Source organism: Danio rerio, chromosome 12, assembly GCF_052040795.2.
Source record: "Danio rerio strain M-AB ecotype USA chromosome 12, GRCz13ab, whole genome shotgun sequence".
Taxonomy (NCBI): domain Eukaryota; kingdom Metazoa; phylum Chordata; class Actinopteri; order Cypriniformes; family Danionidae; genus Danio; species Danio rerio.
The window spans coordinates 49,050,001-49,076,370 of NC_141032.1; the positions used below are offsets into that span (position 1 = coordinate 49,050,001).

General features: G+C 37.6%; 2 protein-coding genes and 1 long non-coding RNA gene across 3 annotated transcripts in view; 2 read left to right on the forward strand and 1 right to left on the reverse strand.

Annotated features, from left to right (window-relative positions):
* fads6 (fatty acid desaturase 6) overlaps positions 1-18,438 on the forward strand; it is a 19,347-nt gene extending 909 nt beyond the window's left edge. The window contains exons 2-6 of the mRNA XM_087277082.1: positions 5,184-5,350; positions 8,400-8,580; positions 9,735-9,919; positions 13,479-13,658; positions 16,981-18,438. Coding sequence (XP_087133208.1) covers positions 5,184-5,350; positions 8,400-8,580; positions 9,735-9,919; positions 13,479-13,658; positions 16,981-17,130 — 863 coding nt within the window. The 3' untranslated portion in view covers positions 17,131-18,438. The remainder of the gene's footprint in view (positions 1-5,183; positions 5,351-8,399; positions 8,581-9,734; positions 9,920-13,478; positions 13,659-16,980) is intronic.
* Positions 6,973-21,369, reverse strand: LOC147841585 (uncharacterized). Its single transcript, XR_015504736.1, has 3 exons — positions 21,106-21,369; positions 19,163-20,864; positions 6,973-7,387 (listed from the first exon to the last, which is right to left on the reverse strand). It is a non-coding gene; the product is annotated as an uncharacterized LOC147841585 (long non-coding RNA).
* A 2,720-nt stretch (positions 21,370-24,089) lies between these two features.
* Positions 24,090-26,370, forward strand: part of trim16 (tripartite motif containing 16) — a gene marked incomplete in the record, with an annotated part of 35,519 nt that continues 33,238 nt past the window's right edge. The window contains 2 exon segments of the mRNA NM_001328162.1: positions 24,090-24,113; positions 24,116-24,339. Coding sequence (NP_001315091.1) covers positions 24,116-24,339 — 224 coding nt within the window.

The following is a 26,370-nucleotide window of genomic DNA, read 5'->3' on the forward strand; positions in this document are numbered from 1 at the left end:
GTACAGTATGGCAACTTACACTAACCCTAACCTTAACCCTAACAGTCTACTTACAGTGTAATGAGAATAGTTGCCATGCAGTGTAACTTAAATTCAACAAAATGCATTAAAGGAACCATCAAAATAAAATGATACCAATATTTGTTTCTTCTGAAGAAAATCTGAAAGTCTTATTTGTTTTATTTAGGCTAGAATGAAAGCAGTTTTTAATTGTTTTAAAGCCATTTTAAGGTCAATATTATTAGCCCTTTCAGCAATATTTTGTCTTTTATTTTCTCCTGAACAAACCACTGTTATACATTGACTTGCCTAATTACCCTAACTTTACCCTAATTAATCTAGGTAAGCCTTTAAATGTCACACAAAATGTCTAGTTAAAAGCAATCACACCAAATGGCTACAACAAGAGCAACCTTCTGTTGTCAACAAGAGTGACCAAGCTACTTCTGTAGTCAACTTGTAGGATATATTTCTGGGAAAATGTAGAAAATGCATTGATTATATTTCAGACAAGCGGATTTTCATTCATTTTCCTTTGGTTTAGTCTCTTATTTATCAGGGGGTCTCCACAGCGGAATGAACCGCCAACATATCCAGCATATGTTTTACACAGTGGATGCCCCCATGTTGGCTTGGGTTTCCTCCGGGTGCTTCGGAGTGTAATTGAGTTTGTATGGATGTTTCCTAGTACTGTGTTGGCCTCTGCTGTGTAAACCAGATGCTGGAATAGTTGGTGGTTCATTTCTCTGTGGTGACCCCTGATGAATAAAGAAACTAAGCTGAAGGAAAATAATGAATGAATGAATGGATTCATTCATTCATTCATTCATTCATTCATTCATTCATTCATTAATGAATAGTAAGTACACCTGGCAATAATGTATTCAAATTGTATGTCATTTAAGGTCTAATACTGAGATTGTTACTTCACATATAGCACCATGGTGCTCACGATGACCCGAGTTCAATTCCCGGCTCAAGGTCCTTTGCCGACCCTTCTTCTCTCTCTAACCCAGGCTCATTCTGAAAATGTAATCTAGTGGACATTTCTGTAGACCGCAAAATATGTCCTGGGAGGTACGTATTTTTGCAGTTTTTGTTTTCAGGAACCCACGACAGGCCAGTGTGTGCGCTTTTTCATATCTCAAAATTCGTGCCCGCTCTTCTCACGTAAACCCACCCGAGACCGCTGTCGACTGACTGTCTGTCTGACTGACTGGTCGACCGGCCAATCGACTGACCCATCCTCCTTCTTCCCTAAACCCAATCAGTTTTATTGATTGACCCTCCCACCTGCTTACTTCCCTAAACCCAACCAACAATTTACTAAAGCCGTCTAGAAAAAGAAAAGCCCTTGTCTGATTTTACAACTTTTTCGGATTTTACCACATTCTCATCCTGTTATTCACCCGTTCATTTTATTTTTTGGGTTCTGTTTTTGTCTTACCTGATTTCTGAAACCGCTCATCCCCGGACTCGAACCCCGACGTCGTTGTGGTCAACTCCTCTCTGCGCCTCAAGTCCGCCTACATGCACAATGAGCTAACTGGACAAACTGGTTGCAACGGAAAGCCCTCCACACGGAAGTAAGCGGTCAGCCAGTAAGCACGAAAAGGAACAGCATCACAACGCCCCGTAGTGTTCGTTTAAAAAATGAAATGCAGCCATATGTATCTCCGGCTACATCATTTGTGAAAACAAAAACTGCAAAAGTATGTACCTCCCGGGACGTATTTCTCGGTCTCCAGAAATGTCCACAAGACTACGTTTTCAGAATGAGTCTGTGTTCTCTCCCTCTGCTCCCAATACTTTCCTGTCTATAACCTCCACTATCCTATCCAAATTAATGGTGAAAACCCCCTAAAAATAATTACAAAAAAAGAAATATTGTATGATTGTACTCGAGTGTTAATAATAAACATAAAATAAATTTTAATAAAAAATTCTAGTGAAATATTATGCTCTGTAATCATGACAAAGATAAAAAATAATAATCAGTTGGAGTTAGTTATTAAACTAAATGGAAAAAATATTCCTATTATTGAGGCTTATTATCTAATCATGTGTCTGAGAGGTGTGTGGTGTTATTCACAGGGAGTGTTTGGCTCATTGAGAACAATTAGTTTAGCTGTTTAGTCTGTGTGTGCCAGCAGGTTATTGGGTCAGTGCTTCAACACTCACACAGAAACTGAAACTCCAGTCGTTTGCCAAGTCCTCTTTGACTTCTGACTTTACTAAGCAGCTTGTTGGTATATTAAAGCGTTCATATATTTCAGATGTTGAACATAGTTCATATCCTACTGACCGAGGCGCTCCTGTGGTGCTGGTTGTCATGGTGACCGGTTGCTGCTCTCCCATTGGGCAGATCCAGTTTCCCCTCAGCACTCAAACCCCTGACTCGTCTTTCAGAGAGAGACTATATGATCCCACGCAGAATGATCTTTTAATTCAATTCAGTGCAGTTTGTTTGCATTTGAGTGAAGTTACTACAGGCGGCGCAGGTGGCTCATCAGCCTTACAGCAAGAAGGTCACTGGTTTGAGTCCCAACTGGGTCAGTTGGCATTTCTGTGTGGAGTTTGCATGTTCTCCCCGTGTTGGCATGGGTTTCCTTCGGGTGCTCCGATTTCCCGCACACATATAAACACATGCGCTATAGTGGAATTGAATACACTAAATTGGCCGTAGTGTATGAGTGGACTAAGCTAAAGGAAAATGAATGAAGATACTACAAAGATTCTACTCAATATCTACAGTACAATAGCTGGATGAAAATTGGCTATTCTGTATATATTATTTCACCTAAACGTGATGTAAACAATGTAGAACAAATATTTTAAAATAATAATTATGAAACAAAAACTGATTTAAAATAAGCAGGATTGAGTAAAGTATTGCATAATCAACATTTGTAATATAATCATTGAAGATTTATTAAATATTCTTAGATTAAAGATCAAACTAATTAAAAATAAATAAATCCTTGGCAAATTGCTTAATGTATTTATATTTATATGAAATATTAATTTGTTTATAATTAATTTAAAAGCTATATTTTTAAGCATATTGTTGGTATTTATTTTATGTATTATTATATATTATTATTAATTGTAAACATTTATTAGGCTTAATATGAAATAGCTATCTTGGTATCACTTTACAATAAGGTCTCATTTGTTTACCTGTACTAAAATAAGCTGTACATTTCTATGTAATTATTAATTATAATCCATGATAGTTATTAAAAATGGTTTCTGTCAGTTTAAAATGCATTTGCTATCTTACAATTTTTAAATGCATTAATAAAATGCATAAAAAATAACAGGATAAATTAAAAATACACGTTTTTAATTCAACTAAATATGATTATAAATTGGTGAAGCAGTGTCACAGTAGGTAGTGCTGTCACCTCACAGCAAAAACGTCTCTGGGTGGCGCCAGTAGCCTAGTGGTACTGCGCGCTGACATATAGCACCAGTGTGCTCGTGGCGACCTGGGTTCGATTCCCGTCTCGAGGTCCTTTGCCGATCCTTTCCCTCTCTCTGCTCCCAGTGCTTTCCTGTCTGAATTCTCTACTGTCCTATCAAAATAAAGGTGAAAAACCCCTAAAAAATAATTATTAAAAAAAAAAAAAAAAAAACAGAATGTCTCTGGGTCGCTGGTTAGAACCTCGGCTCAGTTGGCGCTTCTGTGTGGAGTTTGCATGTTCTCCCTGCGTTCGCGTAGGTTTCCTCCGGGTGCTCCGGTTTCCCCCTTAGTCCAAAGACATGCGGTACAGGTGAATTGAGTAGGCTAAATTGTCTGTAGTGTGTGTGTGTGTATGTATGTGTGTGTGTGGATGTTTCCCAGAGATGGCTTGCGGCAGGAAGGGTATCCGCTGCGTAAAAACGTGCTGGATAAGTTGGCGGTTCATTCCACTGTGGTGACCCCAGATTAATAAAAGGACTAAGCCGACAAGAAAATGAATGAATGAATGAATGAATATAAATTCATGATTCAGGGTTTGTTGAGAGTCTACGATTAAGCATTGATAAGCCTTTGAAGTCAGCATAAAATCAAAACCTTTATTTTGTTAGCTCACATTGTTATTCTTAAGGCGAATTAGTCTGTGTAAAGCGAAATTCATTCTGCTGTGGCGACCTCTGATAAATAAGGGACTAACCTGAAGAAAAAATGTAATGAATGAATGCTTACTGCTCTGAAATATTTTAAATGTTTCTTAAATTAAAATATATTGTGTTCAGTGGGGGTGTAACTCTCTTCACAACAACACAGACACAGGTTGTTTCTCCAGAACGGCGTTTATTTAAGGTCGTCCATAATGTGCTTTGCGGCTGTGAGAACTGTATTAGTAAATGAACACAGTACAAACGTATAAGAAATAATACCAACTACGATTATCTAATACATTATTAAGCAAAACAAATACCTCGTTGGTCGCTTGTCATGAAAACAGGGTCCTTTGATTAATAAAATCTTCTTCACTGTCCTTTTGACTGATTACAGCAGCAACTTAAAGCTTCTTAAACACTTGTAACTTTACACAGCACTGACATGCGTCTGATCATCGTCACTCTATCCGGGGATCCATAAACAAGTCACTCACATTACACGTCATTTCCTCAAAGTGACATGTTTCCATAATAAATGTCTTCAACTACAACATATGAAATAATAACACATTTAAACCTTTTTAACACATTTACATTTATAAATACACTTCAGCTAAATTAATACAAAATACTAGCACCTTAAATCACTAAAGAATAAAATATGAAACAAATATGTAAAATAAATGTGTGATTATGCACAAATGCTTTATAACAGCACTTACAGGGGGGGAAAGTAGTTTATTAATCAGATGTTTAAAAGGATCATATTTTAGAACAGTAATCACAATACCGTGAAACTGTGATGTTTTAATCCAAGGTTATCATACTGTCAGAATCTTACACTGGCACATGCCTAATCAGTAGCTCACAGAGATAAACGAGAGTTGTGCTGTTAATTTGTCAATGTTATTTAAAAACAAATAGTACAATTTTAAACTCAACTCCAAAATGAACAGGCGGCCAGCTGGTGTAAAGACTGTAAGACTAGAGTAATATGCTCTCTCTTTTTAGTCCCAGTCAGACATGTTGTAGACTGGAAAGAGCTGTCAGTGATGTGCTTCTCTTGTGTTCAGGCTTTCTGCTGTTGTCTTCATCGGAGCCGCTGTGTTTTCTGCTGGGTCTGCTGATCATGGGCTTTGCTCATGCCGCCATCACTGTGAAAGGGACTCATCTGGCCAGTCACGGGGCCCTTAGCGAGTCTCCAGCCTGGACAGACTTCTGGGCCGTCTTCTTCATCGAGGTGAAAAACACACAACAGAGAATAGAGGATAATACTGTTCAGCTGAAGGCAATAATATAAGCAAATTTTATATTATGCCCCTTTTTACAAGATTTAATATAAGTCTCTGTCTCTAGAGTGTGTGTGTGTGTGTGTGTGTGTGTGTGTGTGTGTGTGTGTGTGTGTGTGTGTGTGTGTGTGTGTGTGTGTGTGTGTGTGTGTGTGTGTGTGTGTGTGTGTGAAGTTTCAGCTCGAAATACACCACAAATAATGTGTTTTAACTCTCAGAAACTGACCCTTTTAGGCTTTGATCTCAATTGTGTTATTTCGGTGACTGTTGCTTTAAATTCAAATGAGATTGTGCTCTTTTTAGAAGAGGGCGGAGCTATAAATGCCTGTGTCAGCATAGTGGCAGATTCAAGACCGGGCCAACGTTATCTCTGTGAAAATGTGAGATGTGTCAGTCTATGGAGACTCCTGTCGCTGTTCATTTGTGCTTCATCTAAAACTTCACATCTATAATCCTGTTAGTCTACGCTGACATTATCTTCAGCAGCTCAAACACTCTAATGGCTAATGGACAGACGGCTGCTTCTCACTCAGGGCTGTTTAGTGAGAGATATTCACTAGTGGGCGGGGCTTTGCCCCTCTAATGACATGTGAAAAGGAAGAATGTCAATCAAAGTGTTTCTGCAGACTGTTCCCTGCTGAAAAATCCAGCTTAAACCAGCCTAGGCTGGTTGGCCGGTTTTAGCTGGTCGACCAGGCTGGTTTTAGAGGGGTTTTGGCCATTTCCAGGCTGGTTTTCAGTCATTTCCAGCCTGGTCTTAGCTGGTCAGGCTGGAAAATGACCAACTAAATCCAGCTAAAACCAGCTTGACCGGCCTGGTTTAAGCTGGACATAGCTGGTTTCGGCTGGGCTTCCAGCCTGGCAAGGCTGGTCAAGCTGGTTTTAGCTGGTCATCTCCCAGCCTGACCAGCCAAGACCAGGCTGGAAATGGCGGGAAACCAGCCTGGAAATGGCCAAAACCCCTCTAAAACCAGCCTGGTCAACCAGCTAAAACCAGCCAACCAGCCTAGGCTGGTTTAAGATGTTTTTTTCAGTAGGGTTTTTATCAAGTCTGATTATAAAACCTAAATGTATACATTTTGACAGGTTATATTCACACACTCTTGCCACAAAACTGTTTAAACTGTTTATGAAAGTGAGTTTTGCACTATACTAGATTTCTATATTAATGTTGCTGTTGAACAATGTAAGAGATATACACTCACCGGCCACTTTATTAGGTACACCTGTCCAACTGCTCGTTGACAAAAATTTTTAATCATTATAGCAACTCAATGCATTTAGGCATGCAGACATGGTAAAGACGATCTGCTGCAGTTCAAACTGAGCATCAGAATGGGGAAGAAAGAGTATTTAAGTGACTTTGAACATGGCATGGTTGTCGGTGCCAGACGGGCTGCTCTGAGTATTTCAGAAACTGTTAATCTACTGGAATTTTCACGCACAAGCATCTCTAGGGTTTACAGAGAATGGTCTGACAAAGAGGAAATATCCAGTGATTCTCTGGGCGCAAATGCCTTGTTGATGCCAGAGGTCAGAGGAGAATGGCCAGACTGGTTCCAGCTGATAGAAAGGCAACAGTAACTCAAATAAGCACTCTTTACAACCGAGCTCTGCAGAAGAGCATCTCTGAACACACAACACGTCCAACCTTGAGGCGGATGGGCTACAGCAGCAGAAGACCACACCGGGTGCCGCTCCTGTCAGCTAAGAACAGGAAACTGAGGCTACAATTCACACAGACTCACCAAAACTGGACAATAGAAGATTGGAGAAACGTTGCCTGCTCTGATGAGTCTCCATTTCTGCTGACACATTCAGATGGTCGGGTCAGAATTAGGCATCAACAACATGAAAGCATGGATCCATCCTGCTTTGCATCAACAGTTTAGGCTGGTGCTGGTGGTGTAATGGTGTGGGGGAGATTTTCTTGGCACATTTTGGGTCCATTAGTACCAATTGAGCATGGTGTCAACACCACAGCCTACCTGAGTATTGCTGCTGACCATGTCCATCCCTTTATGAGCACAGTGTCTCCATCTTCTGATGGCTACTTCCAGCAGGATAACGCACCATGTCATAAAGCTCAATCATCTCAGACTGGTTTCTTGAACATGACAATGAGTTCACTGTGTTCAAATGGCCTCCACAGTCAGCAGATCTCAATCCAATAGAGCAGCTTTGGGATGTGGTGGAACGTGATATTGGCATCATGGATGTGCAGCCGACAAATCTGCAGCAACTGTGTGATGCTATCATGTCAATATGGAGCAAAATCTCTGAGGAATATTTCTAGTACGTTGTGGAATCTATGCCATGAAGGATTTAGGCAGTTCTGATGGCAAAAGGGGTCCAACCTGGTACTAGTTAGGTGTACCTAATAAAGTGGCCGGTGAGTGTAGATAAACTGTAATAATTAATTGTAAATATTATAATTTCTGTGGTGAAAAACAGAGAGTTCAGAACTATTAATATTTACCACAACTGGCCAATATCCATGTGGTGAATGATGAAATTTGTAGTTTAACTATGCAGACTTTCTTTTTAAACCTTATAAACAGCAACTTAAAAACACCCACAGTCAGTTTATAATGTCTAAATCAGTTGTGTTTTCAGTGCGGTGTGTCTCCAGTGCTGATAATTCTCTGCAACATGTAAATGCCAAAGAATGGAAAGAATTTAGCGATTAATTCTTCATGAATTAACTTTAAGATTAAAAGGATTTACAGCCATTTACCGTCTTCATCCTCTCAAGAATGTAAAAGTGAGTCATAATGCTGATCATATTCCAGGGTAACAGTTTGCACACACATCTACTATATTTACTGGGCTTTAGTGTTTGTTTTGTATTTTAGTATTTTTTGTGTGTGTTTTGGTGGGATAAAAATTGTTTTCTCCTACTATTACTTTAAATGGAAAGTTCCACCCAATGTAATGTAATATTTTCAGTTACTGTTGTGTGAATGTTGAAGTGTGTGTGTCTCTGGGTCTGTGTATCAGGTGTGTGGGTCGTTCTCTGCACGGGCTGGTGTTCAGGCTCATGTGAAGATGCATCACGCTCACACTAATGTCATCGGTTTGGGAGACTCCAGCACCTGGAAAATACCCTTCCTGCCACGATCCGTCTACCTGTTTATTGCGCCCCTCGCCGTCCCCATCATCACTCCTATTGTCGCACTTGGTGAGCATTTCAGTGCACCAGCTCGAGATATTCAATGCGCCAATCTAATTTTTTCAACGTACTACCCTGAGTTTTTCAAAACCCCAATCAGTTTTTCAATGCACCAATCAGAGCTTTTTGATGCACCAATCAGTTGTTCAATGCACCAATCAGTTTTTCAATTAACCAATAAGAGTTTTTCAATGCACCAATCAGAGCTTTTCAATGCACCAATCAGAGTTTTTCAATGCACCAATCAGAGCTTTTCAATGCACCAATCAGAGCTTTTCAATGCACCAATCAGAGTTTTTTAATGCATAAATCAGAGCTTTTCAATGCACCAATCAGAGTTTTTTCAATGCACCAATCAGAGTTTTTCAATGCACCAATCAGAGCTTTTCAATGCACCAATGAGAGTTTTTTAATGCACCAATCAGAGTTTTTCAATGCATAAATCAGAGCTTTTCAATGCACCAATCAGAGTTTTTCAATGCACCAATCAGTTTTTCAATTAACCAATCAGAGTTTTTTGATGCTCCAATCAGTTGTTTAATGCACCAATCAGTTGTTCAATGCACCAATCAGTTTTTCAATTAACCAATCAGAGTTTTTCGATGCACCAATCTGTTGTTCAATGCACCAATCAGAGTTTTTCAATGCACCAATCAGCTGTTCATTGCACCAATCTGTTGTTCAATGCACCAATCAGAGTTTTTCAATGCACCAATCACTTTTTAATGAACCAATCAGAGTTTTTCAATGCATCCACCAGATATTTTAATGCAAAATTTAATTCAGTGTGTGTGTGTGTGTGTGTGTGTGTGTGTGTGTGTGTGTGTGTGTGTGTGTGTGTGTGTGTGTGTGTGTGTGTGTGTGTGTGTGTGTGTGTGTGTGTGTGTGTGTGTGCGTGTGTGTGTGTGTGTGTGTGTGTGTGTGTGTTGTTTTTACTTTTGGATAGATGTAGAACAACAAATAAACCCGTTTTGGTTAATTCAGGCCACCTTTGGGATCAATTAGGACAAAACCATCTGCTGAATTAAAAATTGTATGGATTTTTTTTATTCATCAGTATCACTGGGTTTGCCAATTTTTAACCTAAAGTTGACTTGAAACAACCCACAGCATTTTTAGAGTACAGTTTCATCATTAGTAAAACCTTTGTGATGTGTTTTCAGGTCAGCTGAAGGGTCAGTCTGTGTTCCAGATCGTACGGACCATCGTGTGTGTGTTTGTTGGTTTTTTCTCTCAGTATTACTTGCTCAGGAGTGTATCTGGACTGTCGTGGAGCTCTTGTCTGATTGTCATGCATCTATGTCGAGCAATGTTCTCGCTGCCCTACATACACGTCAACATCTTTCAGGTCAGATATTCCACCATTTGTTGTTTGTTCATACACCTGATTTTCAAAATATTACAATTACTTTCTGCATTTGTTTGATATGATTGCATCACACACTATTGAATTAGCTAGCCCATCCCAAAACTACACACCTTAAAGTGCACTTTTTACAGGGTCAAGAGCTTTATAAAGCAGCTGTCTGTAAGTTTTGTTTGTTTGTGGGCTTAAAATCTTTTAGATGCTAGATCTTAAAATGTGATCACATCATTTATCAGTGTATACCATTTATCTTGAGAAAATAACACACAGCAGTTTTTGCCTGTTTGCTTGTTATTTCCATCCTCGAAAAAATATAAATTTTATTGTTTTCACCACTAATCTTAAGTTATTTTTGCATGCTCGGGAAACATTCAGTCTGTGCAGGGTTCAATCTGTTGTTATTCTGGTCCTAAAGCTGAACTTGTAAAGTCATTTTTAATGCACCAATCAAGGTTTTTCAGTGCATCAGTCTGTTTTTCAATCTACCTGCCAGATATTTTGTAATACAGCAAGTTTTTTAATGCAGCAATCAAATTTTTTTCTTGCATAAACAACTCAAACAATGTAGTGTATACTTTTTATCCTAAGAAAATATTATACATCAGTAGAAGCATTTCTGCAGGTTTTATCCATTGTCAGAAAATATCAATAAACATAATTAAATATTAATAATTAAATTACATTATTTTCACCAATAATCTTTAGTTATTTTTACATGCTCAGAAAAAAGATCTAAAATAATCTGCCTGTGCATGGCTCAAACTAATTCTGGTCTTGAACTTGAGTTTTAATTTAACAAAAACAACTAATCAAGTCATTTTTCAATGCACATATCAGAGTTTTTCAATGCACCAATTAGTTTTTTTTCAATGTACCATTCAGAATTTTTTTAATGCACCAATCGGTTTTTAAATTCACCAGTTTTTAGTGAACCTGACAGATTTTTTCAATGCACCGATCAGATTTTTTTTCACTGCACCAATCAGATTTTCAGTCCACCAATCTCAGTTTTTAAATTTACCATTTTTTCAATGCACCAATCAGAATTTTTCAATGCACCATTCAGAGTTTTTCAGTGCACCAATCTGAGTTTTTCAGTGCACCAATCTATTTTTCAATGCACCAATAGGAGTTTTTCAATGCACCAATCTAAGTTTTTCAATGCACCAATCTAAGTTTTTCAGTGCACCAATATGAGTTTTTCAATGCACCAAATGAGTTTTTCAGTGCACCAATATGAGTTTTTCAGTGCACCAATCTGTTTTTCAATGCACCAATCTGAGTTTTTCAATGCACCAATTTTAGTTTTTCAGTGCACCAATATGAGTTTTTTTAATGCACCATTATGAGTTTTTCAATGCACCAATCTAAGTTTTTCAATGCACCAATCTGAGTTTTTCAATGCACCAATCTAAGTTTTTCAATGCATCAATCTAAGTTTTTCAATGCACCAATCTGAGTTTTTCAATGCACCAATCTGAGTTTTTCAATGCACCAATCTGAGTTTTTCAATGCGCCAATCTGAGTTTTTCAATGCGCCAATCTAAGTTTTTCAATGCACCAATCTGAGTTTTTCAATGCACCAATCTGAGTTTTTCAATGCACCAATCTGAGTTTTTCAATGCACCAATCTAAGTTTTTCAATGCACCAATCTGAGTTTTTCAATGCACCAATCTAAGTTTTTCAATGCACCAATCTAAGTTTTTCAATGCACCAATCTGAGTTTTTCAATGCACCAATCTAAGTTTTTCAATGCACCAATCTGAGTTTTTCAATGCACCAATCTGAGTTTTTCAATGCACCAATGTTTTTAAATTCACCATTTTTTCAATGCGCATGCCAGATTTATTTACGCACCAGTCTGAGTTTTTCAATGCACCAAGAAACTTTTTTTCTTGTATAAACAACTTAAACAATATAGTGTATACCATTTATTCTAAGAAAACCCTGCGTTTTAATCTAACAGAAACAACTAGTCAAGTCACACAGTAACCCCCAGCAGTACATTACTCTGTCAGCTCTCTCCATCTCATAAGAGTGTATTGAGCTTGAGTCCATCCCACAGTGTGTGTATGTGTGTGTGTCCTCCGCCGTTTCCCCTCAGAGACCCCTCAATCAGGCTTTGTTCTCCTCTCCTGCTCACTGAGGTTCACAGGGTTCGCTCGTGCTAAAAAGGAGAACGGTGGAGAACAATTCATGCATGATTTTTTCCCAGCCAGAGTAAAGGGAGAATGTACTTTTGTGTTTGTGCTGATCCTCTGAGGTATTTTTGCTGGTTTGAAGCTTTCTAAAGGGCAGCCATCAGCTTGCAGACCTCAAAAGCATGTGTGAGATCTTTGTTTCTGGTTCACGCTTATGTAACATGTGCTGTGTTACTGTATTTGTGCCATTGTCTGCTGTGTTTGAGGCCGTTTGCTCTAGTTTGGGCCCCCTGTGGCGTTGGGGGAGTCTCTGTGGCATTTCAGACCTTTAGAGATCACACATGCACACACACATACAGTACATACACATATTGTGGTGGATAAAATACACAAATCAAGGCCTTAAGGACACAAACCCAAACTATACTGATAACTGAATTATACTGATATCATGCTAATAATTAATGATAAATAATCTCTGCAAACAATTGAAAATAACTAAATATGCTATATAACCTTCTATCTAAAACATAATTTAACAAAATGTAAACAGAATGCTATATACTGTATATATATAAATATAAATATATAAATAAATATATATATTTATATATATATTTATATATTTATATACAGATATTAACTGTATACTCACTCTAAATGGATTCTTCAAATCAACGAGTCATTAACTAAATACTCACTCTAAATGAACCATTTAAATCAATGAGTCATTAGCTATAGACTTATTCTGAATGAATAATTTGAATCAGTTAATAGTTAACTAGAGACTCACTCTAAATTGATCATTGGAATAAGTGAGTTGTTAATTGGAGACTCGCTCTGAATGGATCATTTGAATTAGTGAGTTGTTAACTTGAGATTTGTTCTGAATGGATCATTTGAATCAGTGAGTTGTTAACTGGAGACTCGCTCTGAATGGATCGTTTGAATCAGTGAATCAATAACTGCTGACTTGCTCTGAATGGATCGTTTGAATCAGTGAATCATTAACTGTTAACTTGCCCTGAATGGATCGTTTGAATCAGTGAATCATAAACTAGAGACTCACTCTGAATGGTTAGTTTGAATCAGTGAATCATTAACTGGAGACTCACTCTGAATGGATCATTTGAATCAGTGAATCATTAACTGTTGACTTGCTATGAATGGATTGTTTGAATCAGTGAACCATTAACTGGAGACTCACTCTGAATGGATCATTTAAATCAGTGAGTCATTAACTGTAGACTCGAGTTTGAATCAGTGAGTTATGAGTCATGAACAGATGCAATCCTTAAGTTGTGTAAATGTTTACTAAAATGAAATGTAATGTACAAGTGCTTTAACAGGTCCTTATGTACAGTAGTGAAGTGTAGATTGTGTGTCTCTGTGTTTGCAGCACATCGGTCTGCCAATGTTTTCTGCCACTAGTCGCCCCAAACGCATCTATCAGATGACACACGGAGTCCTGAATCTCCCCCGAAACCCACTGCTGGACTGGACCTTCGGACACTCGCTCATCAACTGCCATGTGGAGCATCACCTTTTCCCATTCCTCTCCGACAACATGTGCCTGAAGGTGTGTGTTCATACATCCAATGGAGCCTTTTCACATTTCTGGGTTTTTCAGTAGTGAAATGGTCAAAGTTGGTAAACTCAGAGTGCAGTTACAGTTTTTCTCGATTGCTTGGATGTAGTTGTCAACTGAAACTCCACATTTTCAAAACAGTTAACACACAGGCCTAAACAGCGGCACTCATGGTCAAAATGACACATTTTGCTTGCAAAAGGCACATATCGTGTCAAAACATTTAACATATGCAACAAAAGCTAGTTTTACCTTCAAACTACACAACTTGCAAACAAGTATATGAGCTCTTTCAATTAATCATTACACAATGGACAACAAAATACAAAATACAGAACTCAAAATGCACCACCATTGCTTGCCATTGTAGCTTATAGCCAATGGCATTTGTTGTCTCTATTTGGGCTGTCAAATTCGCCTTTTTGCAAAGAATTGGATCAAGAATAAGATGTGCTTTAATTGAATATATATTGAATTCATGACTTTTTTCAAACTGTGGCTGAAAACTGAAATACTGTATATAAAAAAAACAGACAAAAGTAATAAAATACTGTAAATATTAGAGAAAACACATGTAAACTAATATACAGTCAAATCTATTGGGAGTATAGGACATAGCCATATTGACCTCCTCCATCAATGCTGGCACAGAACAACACAGACCTTCCATCGTTTTTATAAGGTTTGCAGAATGATGGCTAATTGAAGATTTGTGTGAAGGAGTGTCAAACCGGTGCTTCAGTGATTTCACACTGATGTTGGTAGTTTTTAATAGTTAGGAACAGATGGATTCTGTTTGGTTACCAAAACTAAAACAATGGAGTTTGGACTGCTTGAATGACATCTGTGTTAACTGTTTGGAAAAATGGTGGGGAAAATGTGTCAACCCAATGAGAAAGAGTTTACACATTTGCAAGACCGGTCCTCTGCTCTGCTGGGATAGTGATAATGAAAATGAAGAGGAACCTAGTTTCTTTAACCAGGTCAAAGCAAACTAGAAAAACTGTAATGGGAGAGTACAACAATTCATTATTTTACAATCCTAATTGCTGAAATAATCAAATAAAAACTCCATGATAGTGTTATCAAGACTTTCAGAAAAAGGAACACAATAGTGTGAGACTGATAACGGCAGCCAGAAGAGAGAATAATATCAGATTTACTGTCCTGCACCCACAGAAGCTGCATTACAAACACCTCAAACAAGTGGTGCTTAGTTTTTTGTCATTTTATGCAAAGATGATATAATTGGGCATGGGCAATAGTGTGATCAGGGGCGCAACTACACATTTACTGAGGGGTATGCGGGTTCAAATTTTGTGTGATCCCTCTTATTTTGGCAAACTAATAATTAAATTAATTAATTAATAATAAAAGACAAATTTTCAGATTAACCTTATAACTTTTGACACTATGTATGATTTGACAGTTTATTTTGATAAAAATAAAAGCAAATCTAAACAGTTACATCTACATGAACACTTTCGGCTGTGTGACTGCATGTTATTGTGTTAAATGATTTTGAATTAAACAATAACAATGTTATATTTTTATAAAATGCAATATATTTTTTTTAACAAAACATATTTATTTATCTTTATTATTTAAAACTTTTAATAAGGGTAATTTTAAAAATAGTTTTGGCACAATGGCGCCCCCCCCATGTGTGGCGCCCCTATGCGCCGCATATACTGCATACCCCCTTTTTGCGCCACTGCGTGTGATCTGTCAGACGTAGCACAATGCTCATTCAGTAAAGGCACAGCTAAACAGATGTGTGTTCAGTCTTGATGTGAATGTGCTTGTTGGAGCACATCTAGGCCTCATTGCGTGGAAATCATACTAAAACATTGTGTACGCACAAAGCTGTAAATGTGCGTACGCAGAAAAAAATTCAGATGCAACATGCACGAGCACAAAACCCCTCCCTGCCTCCTCCCCTGTATGAATATGCTAATGACTCTACTTTGGCAAAACCAAACGAAAAAGCAACGGCAAAAGAGAAACTTTGAACAGAATGTGAAATGGAGGTGCTGCTTTCGGAGGCAGAACGGAGAAAAGCGGTGTTATTTGCAAGTTTGTCCTCCGGAATTAACAACAAAAGAAAAAAATAGAGTGGGAGAGTTTAGCTGATGCGGTTAACACAGTTGGGTCTGAACATCGCACTGAGTGAACTAAAGAAGAAATAGTGTGATTTATAGGTGTAAAATGTTGAATCATTCTTAACTGTCTCTGTGGGGCAACTCATGAAACGCATGTCAACATGTTTTGACACGTTCGAGCATGAACTCGGTTCGAATCCAGCGTCTGATGAACTCTTTCTTCTTTTTTTCCCCCCGCTACATATCAGATTTTGCCTACTATTTATCACGAGAAAGACAAGTAGGAATCATTAATAAGTTTGTGCATCATATTTTATTTGCACATTTATTGAATGGAAATGTTTCTGATTCACGCATGCAAATTCATCTTCAGATAGTGTCTTTATAGCAATGTGCGTGCAGTAGATCGCTCAGATGACATTGGGAAAACAGGCGACCGCTGCAAATTGTGCTTTAATGTTTAGCTGGTCAAATGTTTGGTATGGAAACCTTATATACCTGCTAGATGAACCCGTCTCATACAGCTGCCATTGCAAGGCTCAGACACTTTGTAGAGAAGAATTTAACACAACTGCCTCTAGGAGTCGCCAATGGAAATAAAACAGACACGCACAAAAAATGTGCGTACGCCAGCCAAGAAGCTGCCGTGGAGCTGCGCACATTCCCACGTTCAGTTCATCGTTAGTAAATCCAAACGTGAGCGATTCTGAGCGTGAAACCTGGTGTAGGCAAAGTTTTTGTGCGTTCGCAGCGTTGATACATGAGGCCCCTGATCATTTCTGGAAGCTGATTCCAGCAGTAGGGGGCGCTGTTAGTCGATAAAGGCCGATTCACCCTGCTCTGACTGAACTCTTGGAATTCCTAGTTCATATGATCCTAAAGATCTGAGTGATCTGTTGGGTTTGTATTCAGTCAGCATATCTGTAATGTATTGAGCTCCTAGGCCATTTACTGATTTATAGACCAGTAATAATACTTTAAAATCTATTCTGAATGTAGCTGGGAGCCAGTGTAAAGACCTGAGGACAGCTGTGATGTGCTCTGATTTTCTTGTTCTGTCAATGCTAAACTAAAGCATTAATGAAACAAACTAAAGCTAAAGTGATATATACAGCAAATAGTATCAAAATAAAGAGTCATTTTAAATGCTAAACCATAATATAATTTATATGCAGTGCTGATGAAAGTGTACCTGTGTGTGTGTGTCTCAGGTGAAGCCCATCGTGTGTGAGTATCTGCAGGAGAAGAAGCTGCCGTATCAGGAGGACGCATACCTGTCCCGGCTGCGTCTCTTCTTCAACAACTATCAGCAGCTCATGGTGTTCGCTCCCCCAATCACTGAACTGGTGGGAGTGCAGTGAGGATGAGGATGAAGAAGAAAAAAATAACCAACTTCCAATTGGCTAAATGACATTACTGAATGTAAAGATTATTGCCTCCTACAGTGATGTGAAAAACTGTTTGCCCCTTATTGAATTCTTATATTTTCAGACTTGACACTTTAATGTTTCAGATGATCAAACAAACTTAAATATTAGTCAAAAATAACAGTTTTACATAAAGGTTTTTATTATTAAGAAGGTCGCTGGTTTGGGTCCCGGCTGGGTCAGTTGGCATTTCTGTGTGGAGTTTGCATGTTCTCCCCTTGTTGGCTTGGGTTTTCGTTCGGGTGCTCCGGTTTACCCCATAGTTTTCCCAGTGTTTCCCAGTATTGGGTTGCAGCTGGAAGGGCATCCGCTGTGTAAAAAATATGCTGGAATAGTTGGTGGTTCATTCCGCTATGGCGACACCTGATAAATAAGGGACTAAGAAGAAGGAAAATTAATGAAAGAATAAAAATACAAGCAAAAAAAAAAAAAAAAAAAAGAATTAAGGGGGCAAACACTTTTTCACACCACTGTATTTGCTGGTCTCAGATCAGTGATAAAACTTTACTGCAGTTCTCGTCTTATATGAATTCTGACCTGAGATCAGCTTTTTGTCTGAACGTTAAAAAGAGGAATTCAATGCTTTAACTTTGTTACAGAGTTTAGTGAGTTGCAGGAAGCTTTAATTCAGCATCTTAACTAAAATAAATATATTAATGAAGATTTAAAAAAAAAAATTGAGTATGTTCCCAGAAAATTTGATGACACTCTGACACGTTTTACAGTTTTCAGTTATGAAAGTTACAAAGTCTTGCGGTTATTATGAATATAGAAGATTTGTTTACATTTTTTATGTCTGGTTGCATTAACACTGTTCAAACTCGGCCAGCTAACAGCAAAACTTGTGGTGATAAATCGTATTTTTTCAGATTAAAGTCACTTAATCTTCCTTATTGGGTAGCCTATTATGCAGAGCAAGTGTTTTTAAGCCACTAATAATAAATTATTATTACTAATAATTATAATTTTACATCCGGTAAAAGGTTTATGTGACTTTTTAATTTCATAAGGTTTCTTTAACAGCATTGACGTTATAATTTAATTAACTTTAATGAGACTTTCATTCACTCATTTAGTTTTTCAAGCGTAAAATGAGATTACAGACACACGTTATTACACAAGCCTCGTCAATAGCAGCAGGCAAGCGCTGAAACTTCGTTGAAACTCACTGGCCACTTTATTAGGTACACCTGTCCAACTGCTTGTTGACGCAAATTTCTAATCAACCAATCGCATGGCAGCTGCTCAATGCATTTAGGCATGTAGACATGGTCAGGATGATCTGCTGCAGTTCAAAGCGAGCATCAGAAATGGGAAGAAAGGGGATTTAAGTGACTTTGATCCTAGCATGGTTGTTGGTGCCAGACGGGCTGCTCTGAATATTTCAGAAACTGCTGATCTACTGGGATTTTCACGCACAACCATCTCTAGGGTTTACAGAGAATGGCCCGAAAAGAGGAAATATCCAGTGAGCGGCAGTTCTGTGGGCACAAATGCCATGTTGATGCCAGAGGTCAGAGGAGAATGGCCAGACTGGTTCCAGCTGATAGAAAGGCAACAGTAACTCAAATAAGCACTCGCTACAACCGAGGTCTGCAGAAGAGCATCTCTGAACACACAACACGTCCAACCTTGAGGCAGATGGGCTACAGCAGCAGAAGACCACACCGGGTGCCGCTCCTGTCAGCTAAGAACAGGAAACTGAGGCTACAATTCACACAGACTCACCAAAACTGGACAATAGAAGATTGGAGAAACGTTGCTGCTCTGATGAGTCTCCATTTCTGCTGACACATTCGGATGGTCGGGTCAGAATTTGGCATCAACAACATGAAAGCATGGATCATCCTGCCTTGTATCAGCGGTTCAGGCTGGTGGTGGTGGTGTAATGGTGTGGGGGAGATTTTCTTTGCATACTTTGGGCTTATTAGTATCAATTGAGCATCGTGTTAACACCACAGCCTACCTGAGTATTGTTGCTGACCATGTCCATCCCTTTATGAGCACAGTGTCTCCATCTTCCAGCAGGATAACACACCATGTCATGAAGCTCAATCATCTCAGACTGGTTTCTTGAGCATGACAATGAGTTCACTGTACTCAAATGGCCTCCACAGTCAGCAGAGCTCAATACAATAAAGCAGCTTTGGGATGTGGTGGAACGGGAGATTGGCATCATGGATGTGCAAATCTGCAGCAACTGTGTGATGTTATCATGTCAACATGGAGCAAAATCTCTGAGGAATATTTCCAGTAGATTGTTGAATCTCTGCCACGAAGGATTAAGGCAGTTCTGAAGGCAAAAGGGGGTCCAACCCAGTACTAGTAAGGTGTGCCTAATAAAGTGGCCGGTGAGTGTAAATTTCCATATTTTTAGGATATGGCGCAGAACAATTCAATTTAATGAAGTGCTTCTTGTCTGGTCCGAGACCCACTTTATTTCGTATATCAATGAGGCAGTGAAGATCATTAATTTTCAAAGAATCCAGATCTTAAAAGTGGCAAATTTGTAGTGGTGCGACCTTCACTGGAAGCACTTGAATAACTTATAATTAAAAGTCCTTAGGAAAAAAAACCTTATAGAACTTTTTAAGCACTTCTGGCCACTGCTCTGTAATATTGTCTGGCAAAAATAGATTCTGCATCAATCAAATGCCCTTTTAATTTACCAAAACATTTGATGCTACTAAATGTTTGCAGAATGAGGAGATGTTTGTGTCACATAACAAAGATCTTTTAAATATCTTTATTAATACAAAGAGCATTCAGAAATAGCATTGTTACAGCATGAGAACATTAGCAAAACATCGCTGGGTGTTTTCTCAGTAGCCCATATGTTGCATAATTATGCTGCTTTTAAAATTGTTGGCCAAATGAAAGCGCACTGAAGGGGATTTTGCTGATCTTTTTGAAGCACTTCTCAATGCTGTCTAGGTAGGGAGCTTGATAGATGAACGCATACGGAGACAGGAGGACTGATTTCTTTTTTTATTAAAGTTGTAGATAGACATTTACATTTGCTAACAACAGTCCTATAATCTGAGAACAATATTAATGTAGCGCAAAGTAAATATGCGTACACAGAACTGTAATCAATAATAAAAATGCAGTTACAAGGCCTAATTAATCAGATTCACAGGATTGCACTGGTAATTACGCACTGATTTTTCCAATGGTATCTGGATGCAGCCTTGATGATGCAAGCTGAGGCTGCATATCTCACTGTCTGACACAATGCACTCAAGGGAGTTAGTGATGTCACTGTGTGGGGCAGGCATGGTGCTGGCACAGCATTCTGTTTCCAGGATGAAATTGAAGACTGGGGAGGGAAGGTGCTTTGACTTGTCATGGACGAAAATAAAAGGGGGGGGGGGGGGAGGAGTGGTGGGCGTTAAGTTGTTTGGGCCCCTAATAATGTCTCTGGGGGCCCCAAAACTGTGTGGACCCTTAGAATCATCCTAACCTCCCTAACTAGGGGTGGGGTTAGGTGAGCACATTAAAAAGCATTGGATGCAGCCTTTATGATGCAAGCTGAGATTGCATTACTCAGCGATGCAATGTCAGACACAATGCACACAAATTGGGCTATTGATGTCACTGTGATGGGTAGGGTTAGGGGTGGGGTTACGTGAGCCCTTTAAAAAGCATTGGATGCAGCCCAGATTGCACTGCACCAGGTCTGCAGCCAGACCCCTCTCGATGCAGCTCAGATTGCACTGCACCAGGTCTGCAGCCAGACCCCTTTTGATGCAGCTCAGATTGCACTGCACCAGGTCTGCAGCCAGACCCCTTTTGATGCAGCTCAGATTGCACTGCACCAGGTCTGCAGCCAGACCCCTCTCGATGCAGCTCAGATTGCACTGCACCAGGTCTGCAGCCAGACCCCTCTCGATGCAGCTCAGATTGCACTGCACCAGGTCTGCAGCCAGACCCCTCTCGATTTTTCAGCTTTTTAACCAAAATCACATTTGATCTGGCTTTTACTGAATGCACATGAATGTTAATGTGATGTGTGTGTATGTGTGTTTGAGAGACGGCGATGTTCTCTTTTGAGTGTTGATATGAACATTATGCACTGATTTTACTGACCAAATAAAATGAAGTAAACACTCAACTGTTTTGATTTGTTGATTATGCTGGATATTTATATACAATAAATGACTTTTTCTACCTATTTCTGCAAACCCTGCTAAATAATTATTTAATAATTGAAATAATGTCAGCATGTGACACAGTGGCTCAGTCGTTAGCACTGTCGCCTCACTGCAAGAAGGTTGCTGGTTCAAGCCCTGGCTGGGTCAGTTGGCGTTTCTGTGTGGAGTTTGCATGTTCTCCCGGTGTTGGCATGGGTTTCCTCTGGGTGCTCCAGTTTCCTCCAAAGTCCAAACACATGCACTATAGGTGAATTGAAGAAACTAAATTGTCCATAGTGTATGAGTGTGTATGAGTGTTTCCCAGTGCTGGGTTGCAGCTGGAAGGGCATCCGCTGTGTAAAACATATGCTGGATAAGTTGGCGATTCATTCCGCTGTGGTGACCCCTGATAAATAAAAATAAGGAAAGGAAAAATAAGGAAAGTAAATGAATGAATATTGTCAGCATTTGAAATCTGTTTATTAAAATTAATAAACTTTTGTAATACAATATATTCATATGCTGCTTTTTAAATTTTATATTTTTTTATGATAAATAAATAATATTTAAAAATATATTTATATATTTATTGGAGGCAGGTTAAAATGTATCAGTATAAACTACTGATGTGTAGAAAATGCTTTTTTGTGTGTGTCGTGTGTTGTTGTTGTTGTTGTTGTTGTTGTTGTTGTTGTTGTTTTCCAATGTTTATTGATTTTTTTCCCTTTTCTCCCCATCAACTAGGCATACATCAACAATGCAGCCTACACAGCACATATCTACACACTTCTTATATATGTATATATACATATAGCATATATAACATAGGTATACATATATAACATAGGTAAAAAAAATTTATAATAATTAAATTATATATATGTATGACAAAATAACAAAACAGAAAATGCTTTCTATTTATATTATGTTTTTTTATAAGTATATATATATATATATATATATATATATATATATATATATATATATATATATATATATATATATATATATATATATATATGTATATATATATATATATATATATATATATATATATATATATATATATATATATTATTTTTTAATTTTTACTTTTTTTAATAAATTGTTTCAAATAAATCCTATATTTTAAATTAAGTTTATCTATATATTGGAGACTGGTATCACTATAAATTGCTTATGTTTTGAAAAGCATATTTATTTGCACATTTAATATTCTATTCTAGGGTGACAAGGTAGCTCAGTGGTTAGCACTATGGTCTCACAGCAAGGAGGTTGCTGGTTCAAATCTCGGCCGGGTCAGTCGGCATTTCTTTGTGGAGTTTGCATGTTCTCCCAGTGTTGGCGTCGGTTTCACCCAGAGTCCAAACACATGCGCTATAGGGGAATTAAATAAACTAAATTGGCCATAGTGCGTGAATGTGATTGTATAGGTGTTTGCCAGTACTGGGTTGCAGCTTGAAGGCCATCCGCTGTGTAAAACATATGCTGGATAAGTTGGTGATTCATTTCACTGTGGTGACTCCTGATAAATAAAGCGACTAAGCCAAAGAAAAATTAATGATAATACAAATAATGTCAACATTTAAAATATGTTTATTAAAATTATTAAACTTGTTTTAATATAATATATTTATAATGTTTTCTGCTTGTTAAATGTGTTATAGTATTGTATTATAAAGTTATAAATAAATAATATTTAAAATGTGTTCATTTATTGGAGACCGATATCAATATAAACTGTTAATGTGCAGAAAGGGCTTTTTTAATATATATTTTATATTATAGTATATTTTTATAATTGATTTTATCTATATACTTGGAGACAGGTATCACTATATATTGCTAATATGTTAGTTTAGTTTTTTAGTTAAGACACACGACATATGTAGCATGAACATTTTTTTTTCAAGATGACAATATTGACATTGTTACAAAGTCAGTGTCATGAATATATACAGTAGGTTAGAGATGAAAATTTACAAACGTAAAATGCTAAATTCCCAAAAGTTTTAAGATAGGTCCCCATGGGGTTTCAGCTTTTTTTGTGTGTGTGTGAACTTTCAAGACCTAGTTGTTCCATCTGAATGACATAAAGCAGCTCATTCAACCATTTCTTATAAAAGATAGCCTTTGGAGATTTCCAATTAAGTAAGATCATCTTTTTAGCTGTAATCATGCCAACCCTAGTTTATTTTTACTGCATTTATTTATTTATTTTAACTTTTTTTAATCATGCAGCGTTTCTCTATGTCCAGCAGATGGCAGCCCTGACCTTTATCCAAAATATCTGTATCTTCATCTAAAAATCCTCATCTACAGTTAATGTCATCAGCTGTACGGCACTCGTTTAACATAATCTGATATTTATTTTACTTAAAACTACACTTACTACAGTTATAATTAAACAAGTCATTTATTTATTACAACATAAACACCTAGGCTATCCTAGTCTATATTTGTAGAAGAATAAGCTTGATAAGACTCATTTCTTGACAGTCAAACAGGTTTGTGGATGAGTAAATCAACTATAACCACTATGGCACGAAAACCATATCAGTTTTTGCGTAATCAAATCACCAACCCTAAAACACTACCATAACAGAAACCACATGTCTGTATGATTTGCATAACAACCCCGCCCATACCACAATTTAACCCCGCCCACCGCCACAGGCTGTATCAGTATGAGGAAATCCAGTTTCAGAGGGGCGTGGCTTAAACTCGCCTATTAAACTTTGGGTTTGGCTGCAAGTTTAGACTTCAGACTCAAACCTGAAGAGACATGAGCGCCATGGTGCTGACAGCTGAGCTGCCAGCATGCAGTATGACTTCTGAAATACCCAAAGAGGAGAAAATAGAGGAGAACAGGCCAAAATACACAGAGGTGGAGGAGAAGATTCAGGTGAATGGATCTCCTCCAGAAAAACACACCGAAGGAGAAAAAGACGTGAAGACCATTGAAGAAAGCAAGATTCAGAAAGACCTCAATGAGATTGAGGTAAATAAGGTAAAGTTGGTTTTGTTCACACATATAATCATTCATTGTAACGCTCCCTATATTGTTTATCATGTCAAAATTGAGGTAAAGTTGGTTTGATATTGACCCATTTGTTCAGTGGCAACTTGTGAAACGCTCCCTATAGTGTTTACCAAGCTATTTTGAATGTTCAGTATCATTATTGAGATCTAGTTGGTTATATATTCACACATTCAGACTTTCTCCTTAATAATATAGTTTCCTGAAAAGTATAGCAAATAGGGAAATCATATTAGCAGCCAAAGACTATCAACTTGTTCACAGTCATTTAAATAGTGCTAATGTTGTTTTGAAGTCATGCTTACATGGGGTTGTTGTACTATAGTCATTGGTTGCACATATGATTTCTATATTTTCAATATATTTATTGAACATAAAACAATTAAGTTGTCCCAAGCAAAACCATCAGGAATTGTGTTGATTGAGCTCATTTTAAATAAGTAGTTTGAGCAAGCAGCAAAGATTATTTTTTATTTAAGACTGTAAAGTTTAAAGTAGCTGATTATTATTGTGTGAGTTCCTTGGGGTTGATCCCTATGTTGCTTACTATGCTAATTTGAATATTTGGTCTGAAATCTAATGTAAGAATGACTTCAAAACAGCATTAGCAATATTTAATCGACTGTGAGCAATGTGGTGCTTTGATAGTTATTGGCTGCTAATATGATTTCCCTATTTAGAATTGGCAATACTTTTCTGAAACTATTATTAAGGAGAAAGTCTGAATATGCGAGTGTATATAATCAACTTTAACTCAACTTTACCAAAACATTTCATCGATGTTTGATTAGTGTGCACTTTTTGACTAAAGTCATGGTGTGTTTTCTAATGCTAAAGGTGCGCGAGTATGTGTAAAACGTTATTAGCAGCACTGCAAAAAAATGCTGGGTCCCACACAAATCCTTCATGTTGTCCCAACTCAGATCAATTAAGTTAACTTGATTGTTTTAACAATTTCAAGTGGATTGAACATAAAAAAATTTAATTGTCGCAGAAAAGCTCAGCAATTGTGTTGATTCAGCTCATTTTCAATAAGTGGTTTAAACGAGCAGCAAAGATTATTTAAAGAGTAAAGACGGTATTCTTAAAGTTTAAAGTAGCTGATTATTATTGTGTGAGTTTGGGGTCCCTTGGGTTTGGTCCCTATGTTGTTTACTACGCTAATTTGAATATTTGGTCTGAAATCTAATGTAAGAATGACTTCAAAACAACATTAGATCTATTTAATTGACTGTGAACAATGTGGTGCTTTGATAGTTATTGGCTGCTAATATGATTTCCCTATTTAGAATTGCCAATACTTTTCTGAAACTATTATTAAGGAGAAAGTCTGAATATGCGAGTGTATATAATCAACTTTAACTCAGCTTTACCTAAACATTTCATCGATGTTTAATTAGTGTGCACTTTTTGTTTTTGACTAAAGTCAAGGTTTGTTTTCTAATGCTAAAGGTACTTGAGTGTATGTAAAAAGTTTTTAGCAACACTGCAAAAAATAATGAGTCGTGTTGTCCCACACAATTCCTTCATGTTGTCCCACACAATTCCTTCATGTTGTCCCAACACAAACTTTGGATTGTTTTTACAAATTAAAGTGGATTTAACACAAAACAATTAAGTTGTCTCAAAAAAAACTCAAGAAATGTTTTGATTGAGCTCATTTTAAATAAGTAGTTTAAACAAGCAGCAAAGATTATTTTTCGAGTGAAGACAGTATTATTGAAATTTAAAGTAGCCGATTATTATTGTGTGTGAGTTTGGGGTTGCTCCCTATAATGTTTATCCCTCTATGAATATTTGGTCTGAAATCTAATGTAAGAATGACTTCAGAACAACATCAGCACTATTAAACTGACTGTGAAGAATGTTGTACTTTAATAGTCATTGGCTGCTAATATGATTTCCCTATTTTGAATATGCAAAGAATAATTTTCTGAAACTGTTATTGAAGAGAAAGTACAACTCAACAAATATAAAAACAACTTTACCTCAATATTAGGG